We start from the raw sequence: 22,438 nt of genomic DNA on the forward strand, positions 1-22,438 counted from the left end.
GCCAGGTCATCACAGGGCTGACACATAGACACAGACAACCATTCACACTCACATTCACACCTACGGTCAATTTGGAGCCACCAGTTAACCTAACCTGCATGTCTTTGGACTGTGGGGGAAACCGGAGCACCCGGAGGAAACCCACGCGGACACGGGGAGAACATGCAAACTCCACACAGAAAGGCCCTCGCCGGCCACGGAGCTCGAACCCGGACCTTCTTGCTGTGAGGCGACAGCGCTAACCACTACACCACCGTGCCGCGGCATGATAATTGGTTGCATTATTTTATACAGAACTGTATTGCAGCCACACCAGAAAAAGAAAACCAGATCAGTATCACATAATACCGTGAAAAGTTGATTGTTATAACAAAATATATTCACGTTATTACGACATACAAACTTATTACATTATAACAAGAAACCTTTGTAGTTATAACAATCTCCTATTTAGCTTGTTATAATGTGAAACCTTATTGTTATAATATAAAACGTTTCATGTTGTAACAAGATAATTGCTATCCTTAGGCGGTAATGTGAAACTCATGTTTGAATGAGGGAGAACAGAGGAATATAAACTGAAAAATATGGCTCATTTACACAAAATGATTAAGTTCTGCAGTACTGTGCACAAGTCTTAGGCATCCTAATTTTTTTTTCATACAATCTTTGTTATAGATTTCTATTTTATGACTTCTACATTATCGAGTCAGTACAAAAACATTTTAGAGTCCAAACGTTTGTTTTCCAGCACAAAATTAAATGTTACAGAAAAAGATGTTTGTTTCTGAGCAGCATATTCCATAAGAGAGCACTTTTCAGATTAAAAAAGAAAACATAATGAAGGCTGCTGGGTTTTGGTGCAAAATGAAGAAGCGAGTGTGACAGTCAAAGTGTCCAGAAGAACTGTGGCTGGTTCTGTAAGATCTCGTCTCGTCTCGTCTCGTCTTCTTCCGCTTATCCGGGACCGGGTCGCGGAGGCAGCAGTCTAAGCATGGAAGCCCAAACTTCCCTTTCCCCAGACACCTCAGCCAGCTCCTCGGGAAGAACACCGAGGCGTTCCCAGGCCAGCCGAGAGACATAGTCCCTCCAGCGTGTCCTGGGTCTTCCCCGGGGCCTCCTCCCGGGGGGACATGCCTGGAACACCTCCCCAGGGAGGCGTCCAGGAGGCATCCGAAAAAGATGCCCGAGCCACCTCAGCTGATTCCTCTCGATGTGGAGGAGCAGCGGCTCTACTCCGAGCTCCTCCCGAGTGACTGTGCTTCTCACCCTATCTCTAAGGGAACGCCCAGCCACCCTGCGAAGGAAACTCATTTCGGCCGCTTGTATCCGCGATCTTGTTCTTTCTGTCATTACCCAAAGCTCATGACCATAGGTGAGAGTCGAAACGTAGATCGACCGGTAAGTTGAGAGCTTCGCCTTTTGGCTCAGCTCCTTCTTCACCACGACGGACCGGTAAAGCGACCGCATCACTGCGGAGGCTGCACCGATCCGCCTGTCGATCTCACGCTCCATCCTTCCCTCACTCGTGAACAAGATCCCGAGATACTTAAACTCCTCCACTTGAGGCAGGACTTCTCCACCAACCTGGAGAGGGCAAGCCACCCTTTTCCGGTCAAGAACCATGGCCTCGGACTTGGAGGTGCTGATTCTCATCCCAGCCGCTTCACACTCGACTGAAAACCGCCCCAGTGCATGCTGAAGGTCCTGGTTTGAAGAAGCCAACAGGACAACATCATCCGCAAAAAGCAGAGATGAAATCCTGTGGTTCCCAAACAGGATTCCTTCCGGCCCCTGGCTGCGCCTAGAAATTCTGTCCATAAAAATTATGAACAGAACCGGTGACAAAGGGCAGCCCTGCCGGAGTCCAACATGCACTGGGAACAGGTCTGACTTACTGCCGGCAATGCGAACCAGACTCCTGCTCCGTTCGTACAGGGACTGGACAGCCCTTAGCAAAGAGCCCCGAACCCCATACTCCCGAAGCACCCCCCACAGAATACCATGGGGGACATGGTCGAATGCCTTCTCCAGATCCACAAAGCACATGTGGACTGGTTGGGCAAACTCCCATGAACCCTCGAGCACCCTATGAAGGGTATAGAGCTGGTCCAGTGTTCCGCGACCAGGACGAAAACCGCATTGTTCCTCCTGGATCCGAGGTTCGACTATTGGTCGAATTCTCCTCTCCAGTACCCTGGAGTAAACTTTCCCTGGGAGGCTGAGAAGTGTGATTCCCCTATAATTGGAGCACACTCTCTGGTCCCCTTTCTTAAAAAGAGGGACCACCACCCCAGTCTGCCACTCCAGAGGCACTGTCCCCGACCGCCATGCGATGTTGCAGAGGTGTGTCAACCAAGACAGCCCCACAACATCCAGAGACTTGAGATACTCAGGGCGGATCTCATCCACCCCCGGTGCCTTGCCACCGAGGAGCTTGTAAACCACCTCAGTGACTTCGGCTTGGGTAATGGACGAGTCCACCTCTGAGTCATCAGCCTCAGTCTCCTCGGTGGAAGACATGACAGTGGGATTGAGGAGATCCTCAAAGTATTCCTTCCACCGCCCGACAATGTCCCCAGTCGAGGTCAACAGCTCCCCACCCACACTGTAAACAGTGTTGGCAGAGTACTGCTTCCCCCTCCTGAGGCACTGGATGGTTTGCCAGAATTTCTTCGAGGCCGACCGATAGTCCTTTTCCATGGCCTCCCCGAACTCCTCCCAGTTCCGAGTTTTTGCCTCCGCAACTGCCCGAGCTGCAGCACGCCTGGCCTGCCGATACCCGTCAGCTGCCTCAGGAGTCCCGGAGGTCAACATGGCCCGATAGGACTCCTTCTTCAGCTTGACGGCATCCCTTACTTCCAGTGTCCACCACCGGGTTCGGGGATTGCCACCACGACAGGCACCGGAGACCTTGCGGCCACAGCTCCGAACAGCTGCGTCCACAATGGAGGTAGAGAACATGGTCCACTCAGACTCAATGTCCCCCGCCTCCCTCGGAAGCTGGGAAAAGCTCTCCCGGAGGTGGGAGTTAAAGACCTCCCCAACAGAGTGCTCGGCCAGACGTTCCCAGCAGACCCTCACCATACGTTTGGGCCTGCCAGGTCTGTCCAGCTTCCTCCTCCGCCAGCGGATCCAACTCACCACCAGGTGGTGATCAGTTGACAGCTCAGCCCCTCTTTTCACCCAAGTGTCCAAGACATAGGGCTGGAGATCAGATGAAACAACTACAAAGTCGATCATCGACCTCCGACCTAAGGTGTCCTGGTGCCATGTGCACTTATGGACACCCCTATGCTCGAACATGGTGTTCGTTATGGACAAACCGTGACTAGCACAGAAGTCCAATAACAAAACACCACTCGGGTTCAGATCGGGGAAGCCGTTCCTCCCAACCACGCCCCTCCAGGTGTCACTGTTGTCGCCCACATGAGCATTGAAGTCCCCCAGTAGCACAATGGAGTCCCCAGACTGAGCACCCCTCAGTACCTCTCCCAGGGACTCCAAGAAGGCCGGATACTCTATACTGCTATTTGGCCCGTAGGCACAAACAACAGCAAGAGCCCTCTCCCCAGTCCGAAGGCGCAGAGAGGCGACCCTCTCGTTCACTGGGGTAAACTCCAACACATGGCGGCTGAGCTGGGGAGCTATAAGCAAGCCCACACCAGCCCGCCGCCGCTCACCACGGGCGACACCAGAGAAGTGGAAAGTCCAGCCCCTCTCGAGGAGCTGGGTTCCAGAGCCCAAGCTGTGCGTGGAGGTGAGCCCGACTATCTCTAGCCGGTACCTCTCAACCTCCCGCACAAGCTCAGGCTCTTTCCCCCCCAGCGAAGTGACATTCCATGTCCCAACAGTCAGCCGCTGTGTACGGGGATCAGGTCGTCGAGGCCCCTGCCTTCGACTGCCACCCAATCCACACTGTGGTTCTGTAAGATGCTCAGTAAAACCTACAGCTCATTTCCACATAAAACTGCACTCACTGGACATGAGACTACTGTTGTTTTTTTAAAGCAAAGGGTCACCTCACACCAAATACTGACTTTGTTTCATTTATTATGGCTTACTGCTTACCGCTTATAGTATGTTTTTAATGGTGAAACATTTCATTTCATTATTTTTAAGCCATTTTTGGTCTACAGCATTTCTTTACATGCGCAGACTTTTGCACAGTACTGTACTTCGTGCTTGGGTTGAGACACGGCGAGATTTTGCTGTTATTGAGCACAATGGATGATATTGTAATAATATCTCCTAATAACAGGTGGCATGATGGTGTAGTGGTTAGCACGGTCACCTCACAGCAAGAAGGTCCTGGGTTCGAGCCCCGTGGCCGGCGAGGGCCTTTCTGTGCGGAGTTTGCATGTTCTCCCCGTGTCCGCGTGGGTTTCCTCTGGGTGCTCCGGTTTCCCCCACAGTCCAAAGGCATGCAGGTTAGGTTAACTGGTGACTCTAAATTGACCGTAGGTGTGAATGTGAGTGTGAATGGTTGTCTGTGTCTATGTGTCAGCCCTGTGATGATTTGGCGACTTGTCCAGGGTGTACCCCACCTTTCGCCCGTAGTCAGCTGGGATAGGCTCCAGCTTGCCTGCGACCCTGCACAGGATAAGCGGCTACAGATAATGGATGGATGGATCTCCTAATAACATGGAAAAATTTTTTGTTATAACAAGATCAACTGTGAGCTACTGCTCACTTACGTATCCCCCGCTCTCGCTGATCTCAGAATGCAAGCAATCGAAGGAATAGGACACTTATTATGAATGTTGACGTCAACAAATAATGAACCCTGAAACAAGTAAGTAAAGAGCAGTGTCTCTCCCCAGGGATTTCAAATAGCATCCTGGTAAACTGGCATTTTGAAATAGCATTTTGCTTCTTGAAATAGCGTCAAAATCCGTACTATACGTTTCATAAATACATTTGGTCGGTAAACAGGAAGTCGATGTGCGACAGACCTGAAAACGGTATACACGGTACCAAACTGTACCCCAAGATATACCCCAAGCTGAAGTTCGGTACCAAATATCAAGCAGTTGTGATTTGTAGTTGCTGAGAAAAATGTTACGAAAATTGTGTAAATCTACCCTATATGTTTTGTAAATACATTCAGTCGGTATATAGGAAGTTGATGTGCGACAGACCTGAAAATGGTATACATGGTATAGAACCCCAAGCTGAAGCTCGGTACTAAGTACCAAGTGGCAATGATTTGTGGTTGCTGAGAAAATGGGTGTTTCGGATGGACAGAAATATGAAGATCCAGACGGACGGACAGAGGTAAACCAGTATGGGGTATAACAATATAACAGCATGATTTAACATGAAATGTTTCACGTTATTACACAATAAATAGTATATTGTTATAACTACAAGATGTATTGTTATAACGTGGTAATAATGTGAAAATATCTTGTTAAAATGTATAAAACATCTTGTTATAACAATAAACTTTTCATGTTTTAACATGATACTAATCTGGTTTTCTTTTTCTGGCATGGCCACAATATGCTTCCGTAATTTCAAACATTTATGCTTGCAAAATAATTTTGCAAAATTTGCCATTTTTTGAGAGAAAATTCTATATACTTTGACAAAACTAAATGTTTTGTTAAGGGAGAGGTAAGTCCCTGAATGTTTTCGCATACAATTTTGAATCATTATATATAATGTACATTTTATACAACCTTAATAATTCTCTTAGAGGGTACCAATAATTCTGGAGTGAACTCTATTTCTATTATTTTTAGTTCAATCTGTTGACTTCCTTTTTTTTTTTTTCCATATCTCATGCTAAAATCAATACTGGTTCCCTGGTCAGCCTACCTGCTATGATGCTGCTATAGACTTAGAAATATTATGATCAAATGCAAAACCTTTTATGAGGAAATATGTCGCATTTCTTATGAGGTCAGGTAAGATAACAATATTTTGTTATGCATTATGACAGTTATAATAAGCACATGTCATAACATGTCTCACAAAGTGTGTGACAAACCTCACTAAGAAAAACAAGACACTGTGATTAGACAGACACAAATCACAAGAATGGCACTATTATTATTATGTCAGTCTTACGATGCAGGTTTATAGTAGTGTGTTATTACAGCCGGATGTCACTGTAACAGGATTCTGGCAAACAACCAAAATTGACATTTAAAAAAAATCACCTTGTAAAGGGTTTGATAATTATGTTATAGGTAGAAACACAAAATTGGGGCATCGTGGCTCAGGTGGCTAAGGCGCCATACCATAAATCCGGGGACCCGGGTTCGATTCTGACCCGAGGTCATTTCCCAATCCCTCCCTGTCTCTCTCTCCCACTCATTTCCTGTCCTGTCTCTACACTGTCCTATCCAATAAAGGTGAAAAAATCTTTAAAAAAAAGAAACACAAAATTATGGTTTAAAACCTGATTTGTCGTCAGGATTCAAAACATAGGTAATGATCAGGAGGCTTGTTCAAAAGGTCACTCGATTAAAGGAGAACTGAAGGCAAATTTTTTATGATCAAAACGATATTTAATAACATGAGAGAAATAGAATTTTGATCATAAAAATTTGCCTTCAGTTCTCCTTTAATCCTATTTCTCTCATGTTATTAAATATCGGAATGCATTTTTGATCGCTGTTTTGTCACTGCTATAGCAAGTTATGAGTGTTTGAAATATGCTCTGTAATATATCAGTCCATATGTCAAAGCGATGGCCGTAAACGAGATTCGTTGAGACCTGTGCAAGACATCGTAGGACGGAAGTAAAACGTACAGCGGAAATCAAAGTGACCGACATCTGCCAACGTTCCCTGTGTCCGAAATGGCTCACTCGTTCACTACTCCCTATATAAGGAATTACTCTATAGAGGACTATATAGTGAGCTCATTGGTAAAATGAAAAAAAAAAAAAACACTTTCGGACACTACTCTGTCGCGCTGGTATTTACGTCATTACTGTCGCACAATTAAAACGTGCCAGATCAGCCGGCTGGTGGGTTTTCAAAATAATAAATACATGCATGTAGGTTTGTGATAAATCCATATTGTACTGAGCGCATTTCTCACATTAATAAATACAAAATGGGTTGTTTTACAATCAGGGTACAAAGTTTGTGTCACAGGGGTCCAAAATTCAAATTGATTCAAACTGATTCTTGTACCAGTTTTTAAGTGAAGGACAAGTTAAAGAACAGATTTCAGGTCATTTTTTGACACGTGTATGGTAGTTTTGTGTAATCTGCTATAAGATGGGAGAAACAAATGAAGTGATTCTCGGAGAGGACATTTTTTTTTTTTGACAATTCAGAATCCACTACTTCCATAGTGCTTTTAAATATAAGGCTGTAAGCTTTGTGTTAGTTGTCTCTAATATTTATGTCCCAATATCTTGACCACATTTTAGGATGAAAATAATAATTTTAGATACGTTGTTTTATATTGGAAAATTAGCTGTCTCGGAGAGGACATTTTTTTGACACAATTACATACTAATTTGATCAAAATAGTCTGAAAACTTACTGGCATTCAACATTAAAACTTAACTATGTTTCCAATGATATGGAACCAAATATGTGTTTTATGGTATAAAGAATGATTTAAGCGCATCCCTTTTGGAGCTACCTGTGGTCAAAAAAGCACTTTTTCTAAATGACACGAGTAATTTTGCTAAATATGACATATATTGCCATACATTCACCAAAAATAACGTTATCACCAAATTTTTTTTGCATGGTAAATAGAGCTATCACAGGGCTACAATAAACAACCAAGTTTATTTAGTCAAGCCTTTTGATATTGAAGATAAGTGTTAAATGTGATTTTTAGCTTGCGTACCCTGATTGTAAAACAACCCAAATACTTTGTGTCTGCTGCATCTTTCAGTTCTTTTTAAATCAAGGCTGAATACTTTCTCCTTTGCCGCTGCCTTTTATTAAATCAAATTTGAGACTTTTAATTTGATTTCTTTCAGCGCGACCGCAATGCATGATGGGATCTATTGCTTTGGTTAGTGACCACTCCTTTTCGTGATGCATTGTGGGACACTGAGTGCACTATATAGGGTGTAAATAATCCTCACTAAGGTTTCGGACAGCACTACAAAATGGCGTCCGCATTATATAGTGAGTAGGGAGCGATTTCAGACACAGGGGTTGTCAAAAGACGCGCGCGCCCTCTTTCGAATGCTGATGAAATCAAGCAGGAAGTTTTGTTTGTTTTGATAGCAATCAGGAAAGTTTGAAAAAAAAAAGTCGGCAGTAATCGTCATTTAAACTCGTTTTTGTGCAATATTTCGTTTGGAAAACAGTTTTCAAAATGGCGGCACTGACACCTGGCTGACACTTCTTCACGTTTCGAAGTCTCGCACAAGTCTCGTGAAGATCGCGCGGATAAGCGACGCCTGCCGTGGACCAAACGAACTAAATTCAACATGGCTAAAAACCGAATAGGCCGATAAGTAGAATATTTAATTGCAATTAGTTGCCAATACGAGTCACGATATAAGGTTACTACCGTAAAACCAAAAACGTAACTGAATAACACGTTAATTAAGAAATAAAGCAAGTTTAAAAATGACTTCAGTTCTCCTTTAAAGTCCTGAGATTTGATCACAATGCTTAATTCACTAGGACAGAACGTTATCCACTGCCTCAGACTGCCTCGTACCCTAGACACTCTCCTGAGAAGTTTAGAAATACACTGACAGAAATAGGGGTGCAGTAGGAGTCCATTTCTATCCCCCAAGATCCAGTCTAGACTATTGTACCCCTTAGGGCTCATTATTGGACCTCAAGGTAACTATGTGTACCTTTTTAGGGCGGAAAAGCTACATAGAGGTTCCTAGGTGGTGTATAAAGGGTACAAATAAGTACCTTAGACAGTACTGCTGCAGTGACGAGCCATTGTACTCCTAAAGGTACAATACGATGCTTTATTTTCTGAGAGTGTATGACAGCAACATAAATCAAGATGAACGAACATGACTAAAATGTTAGCTCCAAGTTATGACTGGTAAATATAGCACCCATTCAGAGAAGACCAACATTTAACAACACTCAGGAGCCCAGTGAGAATGAATTTCACTGCTGTTGTGTAAATTAAATAAGTGACAGAAAAAAACAGCATGAAGAGTGTGCGAGGTAAAGAAAATGAGTCGAAGGTAACGAGGTGTGCACAGCTCTACTCTATATTTGTACTCTTGTGGTTATGGTCATGTGGCATTTATAAAATGAAGCTGAAATATTATTAGACTATTATTATGTTTGCACTGCTTAAAGAAATCTTGGTATTCATTTGATTATTGAACAGCATAGGATTTAAATCTATGCACAAAGCAATCAGATAGCAAGAACACGACTGGAGATAAAAAGTAAATATATTATATAGAGAGATAGAAATGATGCACGGGGGGAAGAACAGCTTATATCAGTGTTCTGAGGATGTAGAGATGTACAGTGGTGCTTGAAAGTTTGGGAACCCTTTAGAATTTTCTATATTTCTGCATAAATATGACCTAAAACATCATCAGATTTTCACACAAGTCCTAAAAGTAGATAAAGAGAACCCAGTTAAACAAATGAGACAAAAATATTATACTTGCTCATTTATTTATTGAGGAAAATGATCCAATATTACATATCTGTGAGTGGCAAAAGTATGTGAACCTTTGCTTTCAGTATCTGGTGTGACCCCCTTGTGCACCAATAACTGCAAATAAACGTTTCCGCTAACTGTTGATCAGTCCTGCACACCGGCTTGGAGGAATTTTAGCCCATTCCTCCGTACAGAACAGCTTCAACTCTGGGATGTTGGTGGGTTTCCTCACATGAACTGCTTGCTTCAGGTCCTTCCACAACATTTCGATTGGATTAAGGTCAGGACTTTGACTTGGCCATTCCAAAACATTAACTTTATTCTTCTTTAACCATTCTTTGGTAGAACGACTTGTGTGCTTAGGGTCGTTGTCTTGCTGCATGACCCACCTTCTCTTGAGATTCAGTTCATGGACAGATGTCCTGACATTTTCCTTTAGAATTCGCTGGTATAATTCAGAATTCATTGTTCCATCAATGATGGCAAGCCGTCCTGGCCCAGATGCAGCAAAACAGGCCCAAACCATGATACTACCACCACCATGTTTCACAGATGCTGGTTCTTATGCTGGAATGCAGTGTTTTCCTTTCTCCAAATATAACACTTCTCATTTAAACCAAAAAGTTCTATTTTTGGTCTCATCCGTCCACAAAATATTTTCCCAATAGCCTTCTGGCTTGTCCATGTGATCTTTAGCAAACTGCAGACGAGCAGCAACGTTCTTTTTGGAGAGCAGTGGTTTTCTCCTTGCAACCCTGCCATGCACACTATTGTTGTTCAGTGTTCTCCTGATGGTGGACTCATGAACATTAGCCAATGTGAGAGAGGTCTTCAGTTTCTTAGAAGTTACCCTGGGGTCCTTTGTGACCTCGCCAACTATTACACGCCTTGCTCTTGGAGTGATCTTTGTTGGTCGACCACTCCTGGGGAGGGTAACAATGGACTTGAATTTCTTCCATTTGTACACAATCTGTCTGACTGTGGATTGGTGGAGTCCAAACTCTTTACAGATGGTTTTGTAACCTTTTCCAGCCGGATGAGCATCAACAACGCTTTTTCTGAGGTCCTCAGAAATCTCTTTTGTTCATGCCATGATACAATTCCACAAACATGTGTTGTGAAGATCAGACTTTGATAGATCCCTGTTCTTTAAATAAAACAGGGTGCCCACTCACACCTGATTGTCATCCCATTGACTGAAAACACCTGACTCTAATTTCACCTTCAAATTAACTGCTAATCCTAGAGGTTCACATACTTTTGCCACTCACAGATATGTAATATTGGATCATTTTCTTCAATAAATAAATGACCAAGTATAATATTTTTGTCTCATTTGTTTAACTGGGTCCTCTTTATCTACTTTTAGGACTTGTGTGAAAATCTGATGATGCTTTTGGTCATATTTATGCAGAAATATAGAAAATTCTAAAGGGTTCATAAACTTTCAAGCACCGCTGTATAATGTTGTATGCTGTATGCTTTATAAGGTTAAAGTGCTTTATTTTGATTTAAGAAAATTGAAGGACCTCATACTACAGTTATGAGGAAAAAAATTAGCATTTTCAGCTATGCTCAAGAAATTCTCCTTGGATATTCGAAAGATGATGTAAAAAAAATTTTTAACTAAATGGAAATGTATTGATATGACAGAACATAAGGACTTTCAGCTGGCATGATACTGAACTCGTCTTCGACTCAGTCAATATTGTGTTAGCTGAATGGAATATATCTGATATACCACGAAAAAACAACAGCCAATATTATCTCATCTCATTATCTCTAGCCGCTTTATCCTTCTACAGGGTCGCAGGCAAGCTGGAGCCTATCCCAGCTGACTATGGGCGAAAGGCGGGGTACACCCTGGACAAGTTGCCAGGTCATCACAGGGCTGACACATAGACACAGACAACCATTCACACTCACATTCACACCTACGGTCAATTTAGAGTCACCAGTTAACCTAACCTGCATGTCTTTGGACTGTGGGGGAAACCGGAGCACCCGGAGGAAACCCACGCGGACACGGGGAGAACATGCAAACTCCACACAGAAAGGCCCTTGCCGGCCACGGGGCTCGAACCCAGACCTTCTTGCTGTGAGGCGACAGCGCTAACCACTACACCACCGTGCCGCCCACCAATAATATTATTATTATTATTATTATACATTCCTTTCGGGTGTTCAACGCATCTTTCTCTTTAAAAATTCTCTCAAAATCTTCCGTATTTAACAAAGTAAACCTGGCAGCCATGTTTGTTTACAAATTGTCACAGCCGCTCACTAGAACAGAAGTTTTACGTTTCTGACGTGTGATGTCGTGTTGTCTTGACAACCATGCAATATTGTAAACCATATTCGACGCTCATTCTCCATTGGATAGAGTGACATAATACACATAGGATAAGCGATATGCGAACAATATTGCATGCTATCAAACCAAATGAATGGAACCCGCTAGAAGGGAATAGAACACGTTTTTATTCCATCGAAAAAGTGTCCTGTATGGATAATAGTGGATAATAATAAATGAATAGCATGTGTCAGAACCTGCGATATGATGAAATCTTTCATTTGGGTAAACTTGGGACTTTAGAACACCCTCATAAGAATTGAATAAGATTGAAAAAACATTGAAAACATGTATAATTATTGCATTAACACTATAACGCATGTACTGTATAACACATATATTACTGTGCAAAAGTCTTCGGCACCCTATTTTTTTTTTCATACAAACTTTGTTATAGATTTCTATTTTACAACTTCTACATTATCGAGTCAGTACAAACACATTTTAGAGTCCAAAAGTTTGTTTTCCAGCACAAAATTAAATGTTACAGAAAAAAAAGTTTGTATCTGAGCAGCATATTCCATAAGAGAGCACTTTTCAGATTAAAAAAGAAAACATAATGAAGGCTGCTGGGTTTTGGTGCAAAATTAAGTTAGTGTGACAGTCAAAGTGTCCAGAAGAACTGTGGCTGGTTCTGTAAGATGCTCAGTAAAACCTACAGCTCATTTCCGCATAAAACTGCACTCACTGTACCTGAGAGTACTGTTATTTTTTAAAGCAAAGGGTCGCCTCATACCAAATACTGACTTTGTTTCATTTATTATAGCTTACTGCTTCTAGTATTTTTTTTAAATGGTGAATAATTTCATTTCATTACTTTTTAAGCCATTTTTGGTCTACAGCATTTCTTTACATGTGCCGAAGACTTTTGCACAGTACTGTTTATTAAATATAGTAATACATACTAGGTATCATAACAATACTGCACATAAAGTTTGTTTTTGATATTTATGCCATGCTCAGTTTCTTTTCCACATTTAAGCCATTATATCGAGTACATACAAGCCCTAAAAGTACAATTAACTAACTTTAATTATCAGAGAGAGTGATTCACTCATGCATTATTCTTTATGGTGTTCAATGCTTATGCATGTATTATGATACATATAACAGTTATTCCATGAAATCGAGTCGTACAAGAGCTGATAACTGATGAGGTGCCTAGCACCGAGTCAGCTATAGTCCATGTACGACGAGATTGAGTAGAATAACTGTTTTATTCTATCCACATTCACTGGATTTCAAGAAACAAAGCATCTCATCTCATCTCATTATCTCTAGTCGCTTTATCCTGTTCTACAGGGTCGCAGGCAAGCTGGAGCCTATCCCAGCTGACTACGGGCGAAAGGCGGGGTACACCCTGGACAAGTCGCCAGGTCATCACAGGGCTGACACATAGACACAGACAACCATTCACACTCACATTCACACCTACGGTCAATTTAGAGTCACCAGTTAACCTAACCTGCATGTCTTTGGACTGTGGGGGAAACCGGAGCACCCGGAGGAAACCCACGTGGACAACATCCAAACTCCGCACAGAAAGGCCCTCGCCGGCCACGGGGCTCGAACCCGGACCTTCTTGCTGTGAGGCGACAGCGCTAACCACCACACCACCGTGCCGCCCTTAAGAAACAAAGCATTTTTATTTTTTGCAAATTCAATAAATAAAAACGGGCGGCACGGTGGTGTAGTGGTTAGCGCTGTCGCCTCACAGCAAGAAGGTCCGGGTTCAAGCCCCGTGGCCGGCGAGGGCCTTTCTGTGCGGAGTTTGCATGTTCTCCCCGTGTCCGCGTGGGTTTCCTCCGGGTGCTCCGGTTTCCCCCACAGTCCAAAGACATGCAGGTTAGGTTAACTGGTGACTCTAAATTGACCGTAGGTGTGAATGTGAGTGTGAATGGTTGTCTGTGTCTATGTGTCAGCCCTGTGATGACCTGGCGACTTGTCCAGGGTGTACCCCGCCTTTCGCCCGTAGTCAGCTGGGATAGGCTCCAGCTTGCCTGTGACCCTGTAGAACAGGATAAAGCGGCTAGAGATAATGAGATGAGATGAGAATAAATAAAAACTTTATACAAAACATCTAACAAAATCATTTCTGCTTAGAATGCAAACAAAAAACCGGTGAAATGACAGTAACAATTTGTGAAAATGCTATAATAATAATAATTCTTGGAAAATTAAAAAAAAAGCTCTTACTATCAAATACTTTTATTCCATATTTTGTATTTTTAGGGTTTTGTTTTCGAGTAGAGATTTTATTTCGTCCTCAGTTGGTTCAGCACCATGCTCCGCCTTTTTTTTTTTCCCCCTCTACTCACGGTATATGAGCTGATAGCCTCAGGAGAGTTGTAGAGTAGCCAATCAGAGCGTGCGATTGCTCATATCCAGTGAATGTAGATAGAATAATATATTTTATCTAAACAGCCTTCTAATTTCCATCCACTTGCAGGAGAACTCTATTTCCGAGACTCTATTATATAGAATAGTGTTGTTTTGGAGCAAATCCTGGCTCCTCGAGCACAGCAATGCAAACAGAGGCTGCAGCAGCAGGTGGGTAATGTTCACAGGAAATCAGCATGTGCACTGAGCATGAGTGAGCGCTATAAATAAACAGGAAGTGAGGAGCCAAAGGATGGGCTCCTCACAAACATATTAAGCAGAGATGATTGCAAAAGGGAATATTTGATGCTAACCTTTGGCCTGGCACCTTATCCCGATTACCCTGTTGGTTAAGGTGTAGAGTGCTGCAAAACAAACGGCCAACAAAAAAAAAAGGAGACGAGGGAGGGGAAGACAAGCTGAAAACATTACATAGGAGCCATGCCGTTAAGGACATCAGCACATATACAGTGCAAACAAACACACCCACGCTCTCTCTCTCTCTCTCTCTCTCTCTCACACACACACACACACACACACACACACACACGTACATACGTGCAGTCTCTCACATTTCATTTGGTGAAAGAAGCAAGAACATTAGGTACGCAGTGCAGAGAGAATGGCTTGATTATGGGATTAAAAAGGGTCCTTGAGCCTTGATAACCCAAGTACCTTATTAAAATTTACAAATCTTGCCATGCACAAAGATATTGAGCCAAGAAACGTAAGCACATTCTGTACAGCCTGAGACTCAGAGTATTGGAGTACAGATAGGAACCGTCAGGGCCTTCTAATCCTTCAGAGAAGGCCCAAACATATCAGCATTTCAAATGTTACATTTAATTTCTTTCATTCTTTAATTGTTTTCATTCTTTCATGATAATTATTCTCTTATGATTCTAATTTGGCCTCATTTTCTATCAAATTTGCTTCAGAAATGAAAGGGTTACTGTCCTGAAAACATTAAAATAGAGTTATCCAATGAGATTCTTTTGTTTGTTTAGAGCTGCTCACTCATTGGTTAGGACTTCATCGCCCGCCGGGACAGAAAGCCAGGGCAGTGTATGTTTATATAGGAAGTGACAGATGAATGAACCAATCAGATTTTGATTTATAATGGGAGGGACCAAAAATGTATTACCCTCGGCCTTCTCAAAGGCCAACACGAGCTTAACCGCGACTCGGCACCATCAGAACAGCAGTGAAGTCACCTTCCAGCCGGTGTAGCATTCATCAGTAGTGTTAGCGAATGCTAATAAAGCAGTCAAGCCAATGCTATCGAGAGTAAGTAGCACAGGCTAACAACTGAAAAACTAAGATTTCTGTCTCCAGACTCTTATTCCACACACTCGCTACAGTATTTTTCACTCAGATTTAAGTATTCACTTCCCTATGTAATTTACTTAGTTATTTTTAAAATCAACATTGACAACTACAACCCCGATTCCAAAAAAGTTGGGACAAAATACAAATTGTAAATAAAACCAGAATGCAATAATTTACAAATTTCAAAAACTGATATTGTATTCACAATAGAACATAGACAACATATCAAATGTCAAAAGTGAGACATTTTGAAATGTCATGCCAAATATTGGCTCATTTGAAATTTCATGACAGCAACACATCTCAAAAAAGTTGGGACAGGGGCAATAAGAGGCTGGAAAAGTTAAAGGTACAAAAAAGGAACAGCTGGAGGACCAAATTGCAACTCATTAGGTCAATTGGCAATAGGTCATTAACATGACTGGGTATAAAAAGAGCATCTTGGAGTGGCAGCGGCTCTCAGAAGTAAAGATGAGAAGAGGATCACCAATCCCCCAAATTCTGCGCCAACAAATAGTGGAGCAATATCAGAAAGGAGTTCGACAGTGTAAAATTGCAAAGAGTTTGAACATATCATCTACAGTGCAAAATATCATCAAAAGATTCAGAGAATCTGGAAGAATCTCTGTGCGTAAGGGTCAAGGCCGGAAAACCATACTGGGTGCCCGTGATCTTCGGGCCCTTAGACGGCACTGCATCACATACAGGCATGCTTCTGTATTGGAAATCACAAAATGGGGTCAGGAATATTTCCAGAGAACATTATCTGTGAACACAATTCACTGTGCCATCCGCCGTTGCCAGCTAAAACTCTATAGTTCAAAGAGGAAGCCGTATCTAAACATGATCCAGAAGCGCAGACGTCTTCTCTGGGCCAAGGCTCATTTAAAATGGACTGTGGCAAAGTGGAAAACTGTTCTGTGGTCAGACGAATCAAAATTTGAAGTTCTTTATGGAAATCAGGGACGCCGTGTCAGTCGGACTAAAGAGGAGAAGGACGACCCAAGTTGATATCAGTGCTCAGTTCAGAAGCCTGCATCTGTGATGGTATGGGGTTGCATTAGTGCGTGTGGCATGGGCAGCTTACACATCTGGAAAGACACCATCAATGCTGAAAGGTATATCCAGGTTCTAGAGCAACATATGCTCCCATCCCATCTTCTCTTTCAGGGAAGACCTTGCATTTTCCAACATGACAATGCCAAACCACATACTGCATCAATTACAGCATCATGGCTGCGTAGAAGAAGGGTCCGGGTACTGAACTGGCCAGCCTGCAGTCCAGATCTTTCACCCATAGAAAACATTTGGCGCATCATAAAACGGAAGATACGACAAAAAAAAAACCTAAGACAGTTGAGCAACTAGAATCCTACATTAGACAAGAATGGGTTAACATTCCTATCCCTAAACTTGAGCAAATTGTCTCCTCAGTCCCCAGACGTTTACAGACTGTTGTAAAGAGAAAAGGGGATGTCTCACAGTGGTAAACATGGCCTTGTCCCAACTTTTTTGAGATGTGTTGTTGTCATGAAATTTAAAATCACCTAATTTTTCTCTTTAAATGATACATTTTCTCAGTTTAAACATTTGATATGTCATCTATGTTCTATTCTGAATAAAATATGGAATTTTGAAACTTCCACATAATTGCATTCCGTTTTTATTTACAATTTGTACTTTGTCCCAACTTTTTTGGAATCGGGGTTGTACACACAATGGAGCGAGTGGGAAGAATCCTTTGCCCTGTTGCTTTGTTGGTGTGTCTGGCTAAGTTTTTGGCTGAGCTGAAGTCCCAGCTCTAATAGTAACAGTCCACCACTGTTGGAGTATAACAGTGAAACCCAAATCAGTGACGGAACATACGGTAATGAGACTGCATCAAACCTTCACCAAGATATGTAATGTCTCAATGTTTTAGTGAATATTGAGCTTTCGGTTTAAATAAAGGCATTATTTTTATTAATGTGTTTCCACATTGAATGCGACAGAATAAAACAAGCATACCTGCACACAATGTGTTCCTGAGAACACTGCCTCTCAAACTGGGATCCAGTGACCACCAGGGGTGTGTGAAGCATCAGCAAAAAGTCAATGATTTTCTAATTTTGTTACAGTGGTGGAAATCACAACCCATCATTATAAAAAGCTGTTACAATTATTGAGTTATTCTAGTTATTAGGATATTTGACTGGTCATTTGAATTGATGGGTTTAATCCAAACCTCAATAACTCAAAAACAAGTCACCCATAAATAATGTCACTTGGATGTCATTAATGTGTTCTGAAGGTGGAACAGTTAGGAATTTTTTAAGGCTCTAATAAATACCCAATATACACCCACCGGCCACTTTAATAGCATCTTGTTCTTGGCTGGCAGGACTGGAACCCAATGTGGTCTTCTGCTACTGCATGCCGAGATGCTTTTCTGCTCACCATGGTTGTAAAGAGTTGCTGTGAGTTACTATTGCTGCGTTCATGTGCTATGGGAAGATGATATTTTCCAGTTGGGAAGTGGTATTTACCAGTGTGTTGTGTTCACACGCTTTTGTTGTTGTTGACAAATTAAAGATGGTGGATTCAGAATCAGGCCAGATTCAGAATCAGGCCTGTTATTTGGCTAAAACAATTATAGATTGCCTTGTTCATCAGCTGCAGCAGGAATATGAGTTATCAAAAGTCAAAAAATGCTGAATATTTCCTGATCATGACAAGTAGAGATTTTCTTAACACATTGAATGCCATGCAGTTTTTGGAAATTTGGCTGTAGCCACAATGAGAGTAGCCAGTATCTAGATCATTGTTGGCGTTCTTTGGACAGCCACAGAATATTTTGTATTAGGCTATAATATACGTATTATAATAATATAATATACATAACATGACTCGTTTAAAGGTGAGAGTCAGCTTTCCGTAGGTGAAAACCACTTCTTTCTTGGTTCATAAGCTAGTCTTGTACCGCTCGCCGCCATGTTGAAAAGGTTAAAGTTCATCTCATCTCGGCAACTCGTGTATCAAAATTTTCTACGAGTTGCCCAGTGGAAAATACCACAAGAGGGGGCGTTCATGTGTGCTTTCCATGTCGGCGTTTGGTATTTACCATAATTCCCATAGCACATGAACGCACCATATATCCTTCCTGGCAAAAAAAGCTCGAACCTATCTGGCCATTTTCCCCTGACCTCTCTGATCAACAAGACGTTTCCACCCACACTCACTCAATTTTTTGTTTGTTTTTCACACCATTCTGTCTGTGTAAACTCTAGAGACTGTTGTGTGTGAAACCCCAGGAGATCAGCAGTTTCTGAAATACTCAAACCAGTCCATCTGGCTCAAACCAACAGCCATGCCACAGTGAAAGTCGTACTTTGAGATCACAATTTTTCCCATTCTGATGTTTGAAGAAGTGAACAGTAACTGAAGCTCTTGATTTGTATCTGCATGATTTGGTGCATTGTGCTGCTGCCAAGGGATCGGCTGATTACAGAACTGCATCAAACAGCAGGTGGATGGGTGTTCCTAATAAAGTGGCCAGTGAGCATAGATTGTACACGTTTTATTGTGGCTAATATCTGAATAGTTGTATTATGTTGATGAAATAAATGTGCTCATGTGAGCCTGTGGGATTTATCAGACAGTCCCTGGGTGCAACACATTTGAGAACCTCACATGTGAAAAATCCAACCAGGTCTCACAGCAGATTATCAAATAATTAAAGGAGAACTGAAGGCAAATTTTTTATAATCAAAATTCTATTTATCTCATGTTATTAAATATAGGAATTAGAGCTGTGCGATATATCGAATATACTCGATATATCGCGAAAACTCTGTGTGCGATACATAAAATTATTATATCATAACTATCGAGTATTTTATGGTCATCTTCCGACTTGCATTCGTTTCGTGTTTGTTTCAAACATTTCCTGGTGGTTTTCTCCCTGTCCCTCAGGCAGTAACGTGAGAGGCTGCCTAAGGGTAAAGAAAACAATAACGTCACGCACTCGCCAACCAATCCCGGGCGACATCTCAGTGCTGAAAGGAACTTCCGGGAAGATTTTCTAGTTTCGGTTGTGTTGCCAGATTGGGCGGTTTTAAGTGCGTTTTGGCGGGTTTTGAACATATTTTGAGCTGGAAAACGTTAGCAGTATCTGGCAACACTGCCGGCGGGAAGATTACCTGGTTCCGGTTTACAGCGTTGACTCAGTTCGTGCAATCGCTGGTGTTGCATAGGCTACCGTGTAAGCTCTGTCAATTTCAGCGACAAATTACTTCCTAAAAGAACTAGTTAGGGGTCAGTCAACTGGCATTTTTTGGATATCGCGAGGAGGACGTGGAACAGCAAATGCCAGTTTGTAAAGTGTGCAAAAAAAAAAAAACCCTGTCATCACGAAAGGCAGCAGCACTACAAATATGTTCCATCACCTGAAACTCACCTGGTACAGCATGAAGAGTCTCTTAAACTCCGAACTACTTGCCCACGAGCTAAAACCCCCCCACGAGCTAAACAAATGACCATAGCGGCCTCGTTCTCCAAAGCCCCCCCCCCATATGAGAAACCGAGTCAGAGATGGAGAGCTATAAAGGATGCAATCACTAACTTCATTGCTGAAGACATGATCCCAATTAGTATAGTGGAAAAACCAGGCTTCCAAAAATTACTAAACACACTCGATCCCAAACATGAGTTGCCTGGTCGCAGACATTTTACAGAGAAGGCAATACCGGAATTATACACATCTGAGAGGCAGAGCCAGAAAACATTCAGTTCAAAAGTGTGCAAAGAGAAAAATGATGTTTTGCAGATCTCTCTCTCTCTTCTCTCCCTCAATCTCTCTCTCTATTGTGAATGTTCCAGTGGTTCTCAGTAGTCAGGTTAATAGCTTGGAGATCTATTTTTTAAAATAATTTAATAAAAGAGCACTTTTCTTATTTAAGCTAAATGTCTTTCTCAGTGTTGAGCTTGCACTTTATTGGTTTGAGCTCTGAGCAGCTCTGTATTGTGTTGCCCCTTTGTTGCAATTTTCAAGATTGTTTTTGCAGTTTGTGCCACGTCTTTGTTGAATAAAAATAGTCTTATTTCAATTCAATTGTGATTAATCACTAACATGAAAATTTAAAATGTGTTGTTGAAAACCACCTGTAAAGTTAACCAAGAATGTTATTTAATCTGCAGGGATTGTAGTGAAAACAGTAAAGAGTAAAAGTTAAATTTCATGGGGTCCTTTAGAGGAGATTTAAATATATCGAGATATATATTGTATATCGTGAAATGGAGAAAATGTATCGGGATATTCATTTTTTCCCATATCGCACAGCCCTAATCGGAATGCATTTTTGATCGCTATTTTGTCACTGCTATAGCAAGTTATGAGTGTTTGAAATATGCTCTGTGTCAGTCCATATGTCAAAGCAATGGCCGTAAACGAGATTCGTTGAGACCTGTGCGAGACATCGTAGGACGGAAGTAAAACGTACAGCGGAAATCAAAGTGACCGACATCTGCCAACATTGTCAAAAGACGCGCGCGCCCTCTTTCGAATGCTGATGGAATCAAGCCGGAAGTTTTGTTTGTTTTGATAGCGATCAGGAAAGTTTGAAAAAAAAAAAGTAGGCAGTAATCGTCATTTAAACTCGTTTTTGTGCAATATTTCATTTGGAAAACAGTTTTCAAAATGGCGGCACTGACACCTGGCTGACATTTCTTCACGTTTCGAAGTCTCGCACAAGTCTCGTGAAGATCGCATAGATAAGCGACGCCTGCCGTCGACCAAACGAACTAAATTCAACATGGCTAAAAACCGAAAAGCACGATAAGTATAATATTTAATTTCAATTAGTTGCCAATATGAGTCACGATATAAGGTTACTAAAACCGAAAACGTAATTGAATAACACGTTAATTAAGAAATAAAGCAAGTTTAAAAATGACTTCAGTTCTCCTTTAAACTTTTCACTCAAATGCGCTGGATGCTACATCCTGCATCAACATATATTAACCAAGCTAACCTCTACTACTACATTATTTGAATAAAATATATATATTAAATCATTCTGCTACTTTTCGAAACATATTTGCACATTTGTTCCATAACATTATTAACACGATTAGACTTACCAGAATCATCAAACATTTCCTCTTCTTTACAAACACAATCAGGCTTGCAGGTCACTTGGTAAGGTGGTACAGTAATGCAAATATTTTCAAAATGTGGATAGTGTTTAAGCTGTAAATTCTTTAGATTACTGAGAATGCTGGGATTTTTGAAAATACCCACATTACCGTACCATGTGAATTCAGCCTGGCAAGTTTATATCCATATAGTTGTAAAATTAATTATTATATCACTCTTATTCAAATAGTGTAGTGGTAGAAAAATACATTGATGCAGAACGTGACATACAGAGCATTAGAGTGAAGGTTTGATACATTGCTCGGCAATATCCAGTAGCAGTTAAAAGTTTAGACACGTCTTCTAATTCAGAGGTCTTTATTTTTATGAATTAAAAGTCACTTCCTGTCTTAAAGTAATGATGGATGTCGTTTCTCTTTACTTAGTTGAGCGGTTCTTGACATAATATGGATTACTACAGTTGTGGTGTGGAATAGAGCTATTTACTGTATTATTATTCACTATTTACTGTTTGATCTCAAACACGTTAAAGCTAGACGGCCTTTCGATTTCAGAAAATCGGTGAAATTTAGTTCCCTCTGAAATTTGGTCATTGTGATATACGTTGATTCCCTGGCAATTAATGGGCATGAAATCACTTGCTTCTCGCAGTCAAGCAGACA

At 41.6% G+C, this 22,438-nt stretch overlaps 1 protein-coding gene across 5 annotated transcripts in view; it reads right to left on the reverse strand.

The window, feature by feature from the left end:
• Positions 1-22,438, reverse strand: part of npnta (nephronectin a) — a 188,187-nt gene that overhangs the window by 113,082 nt on the left and 52,667 nt on the right. For 3 of the 5 annotated variants that reach the window (XM_060926467.1, XM_060926468.1, XM_060926465.1), the window contains exon 3: positions 14,629-14,679. The exons of the other annotated variants lie outside the window; for them this stretch is intronic. In XM_060926467.1, the coding sequence (XP_060782450.1) occupies positions 14,629-14,679 (51 nt within the window). The remainder of the gene's footprint in view (positions 1-14,628; positions 14,680-22,438) is intronic. 5 annotated transcript variants of the gene reach the window in all.

This window comes from Neoarius graeffei, chromosome 7, assembly GCF_027579695.1.
Source record: "Neoarius graeffei isolate fNeoGra1 chromosome 7, fNeoGra1.pri, whole genome shotgun sequence".
Classification (NCBI taxonomy): Eukaryota; Metazoa; Chordata; class Actinopteri; order Siluriformes; family Ariidae; genus Neoarius; species Neoarius graeffei.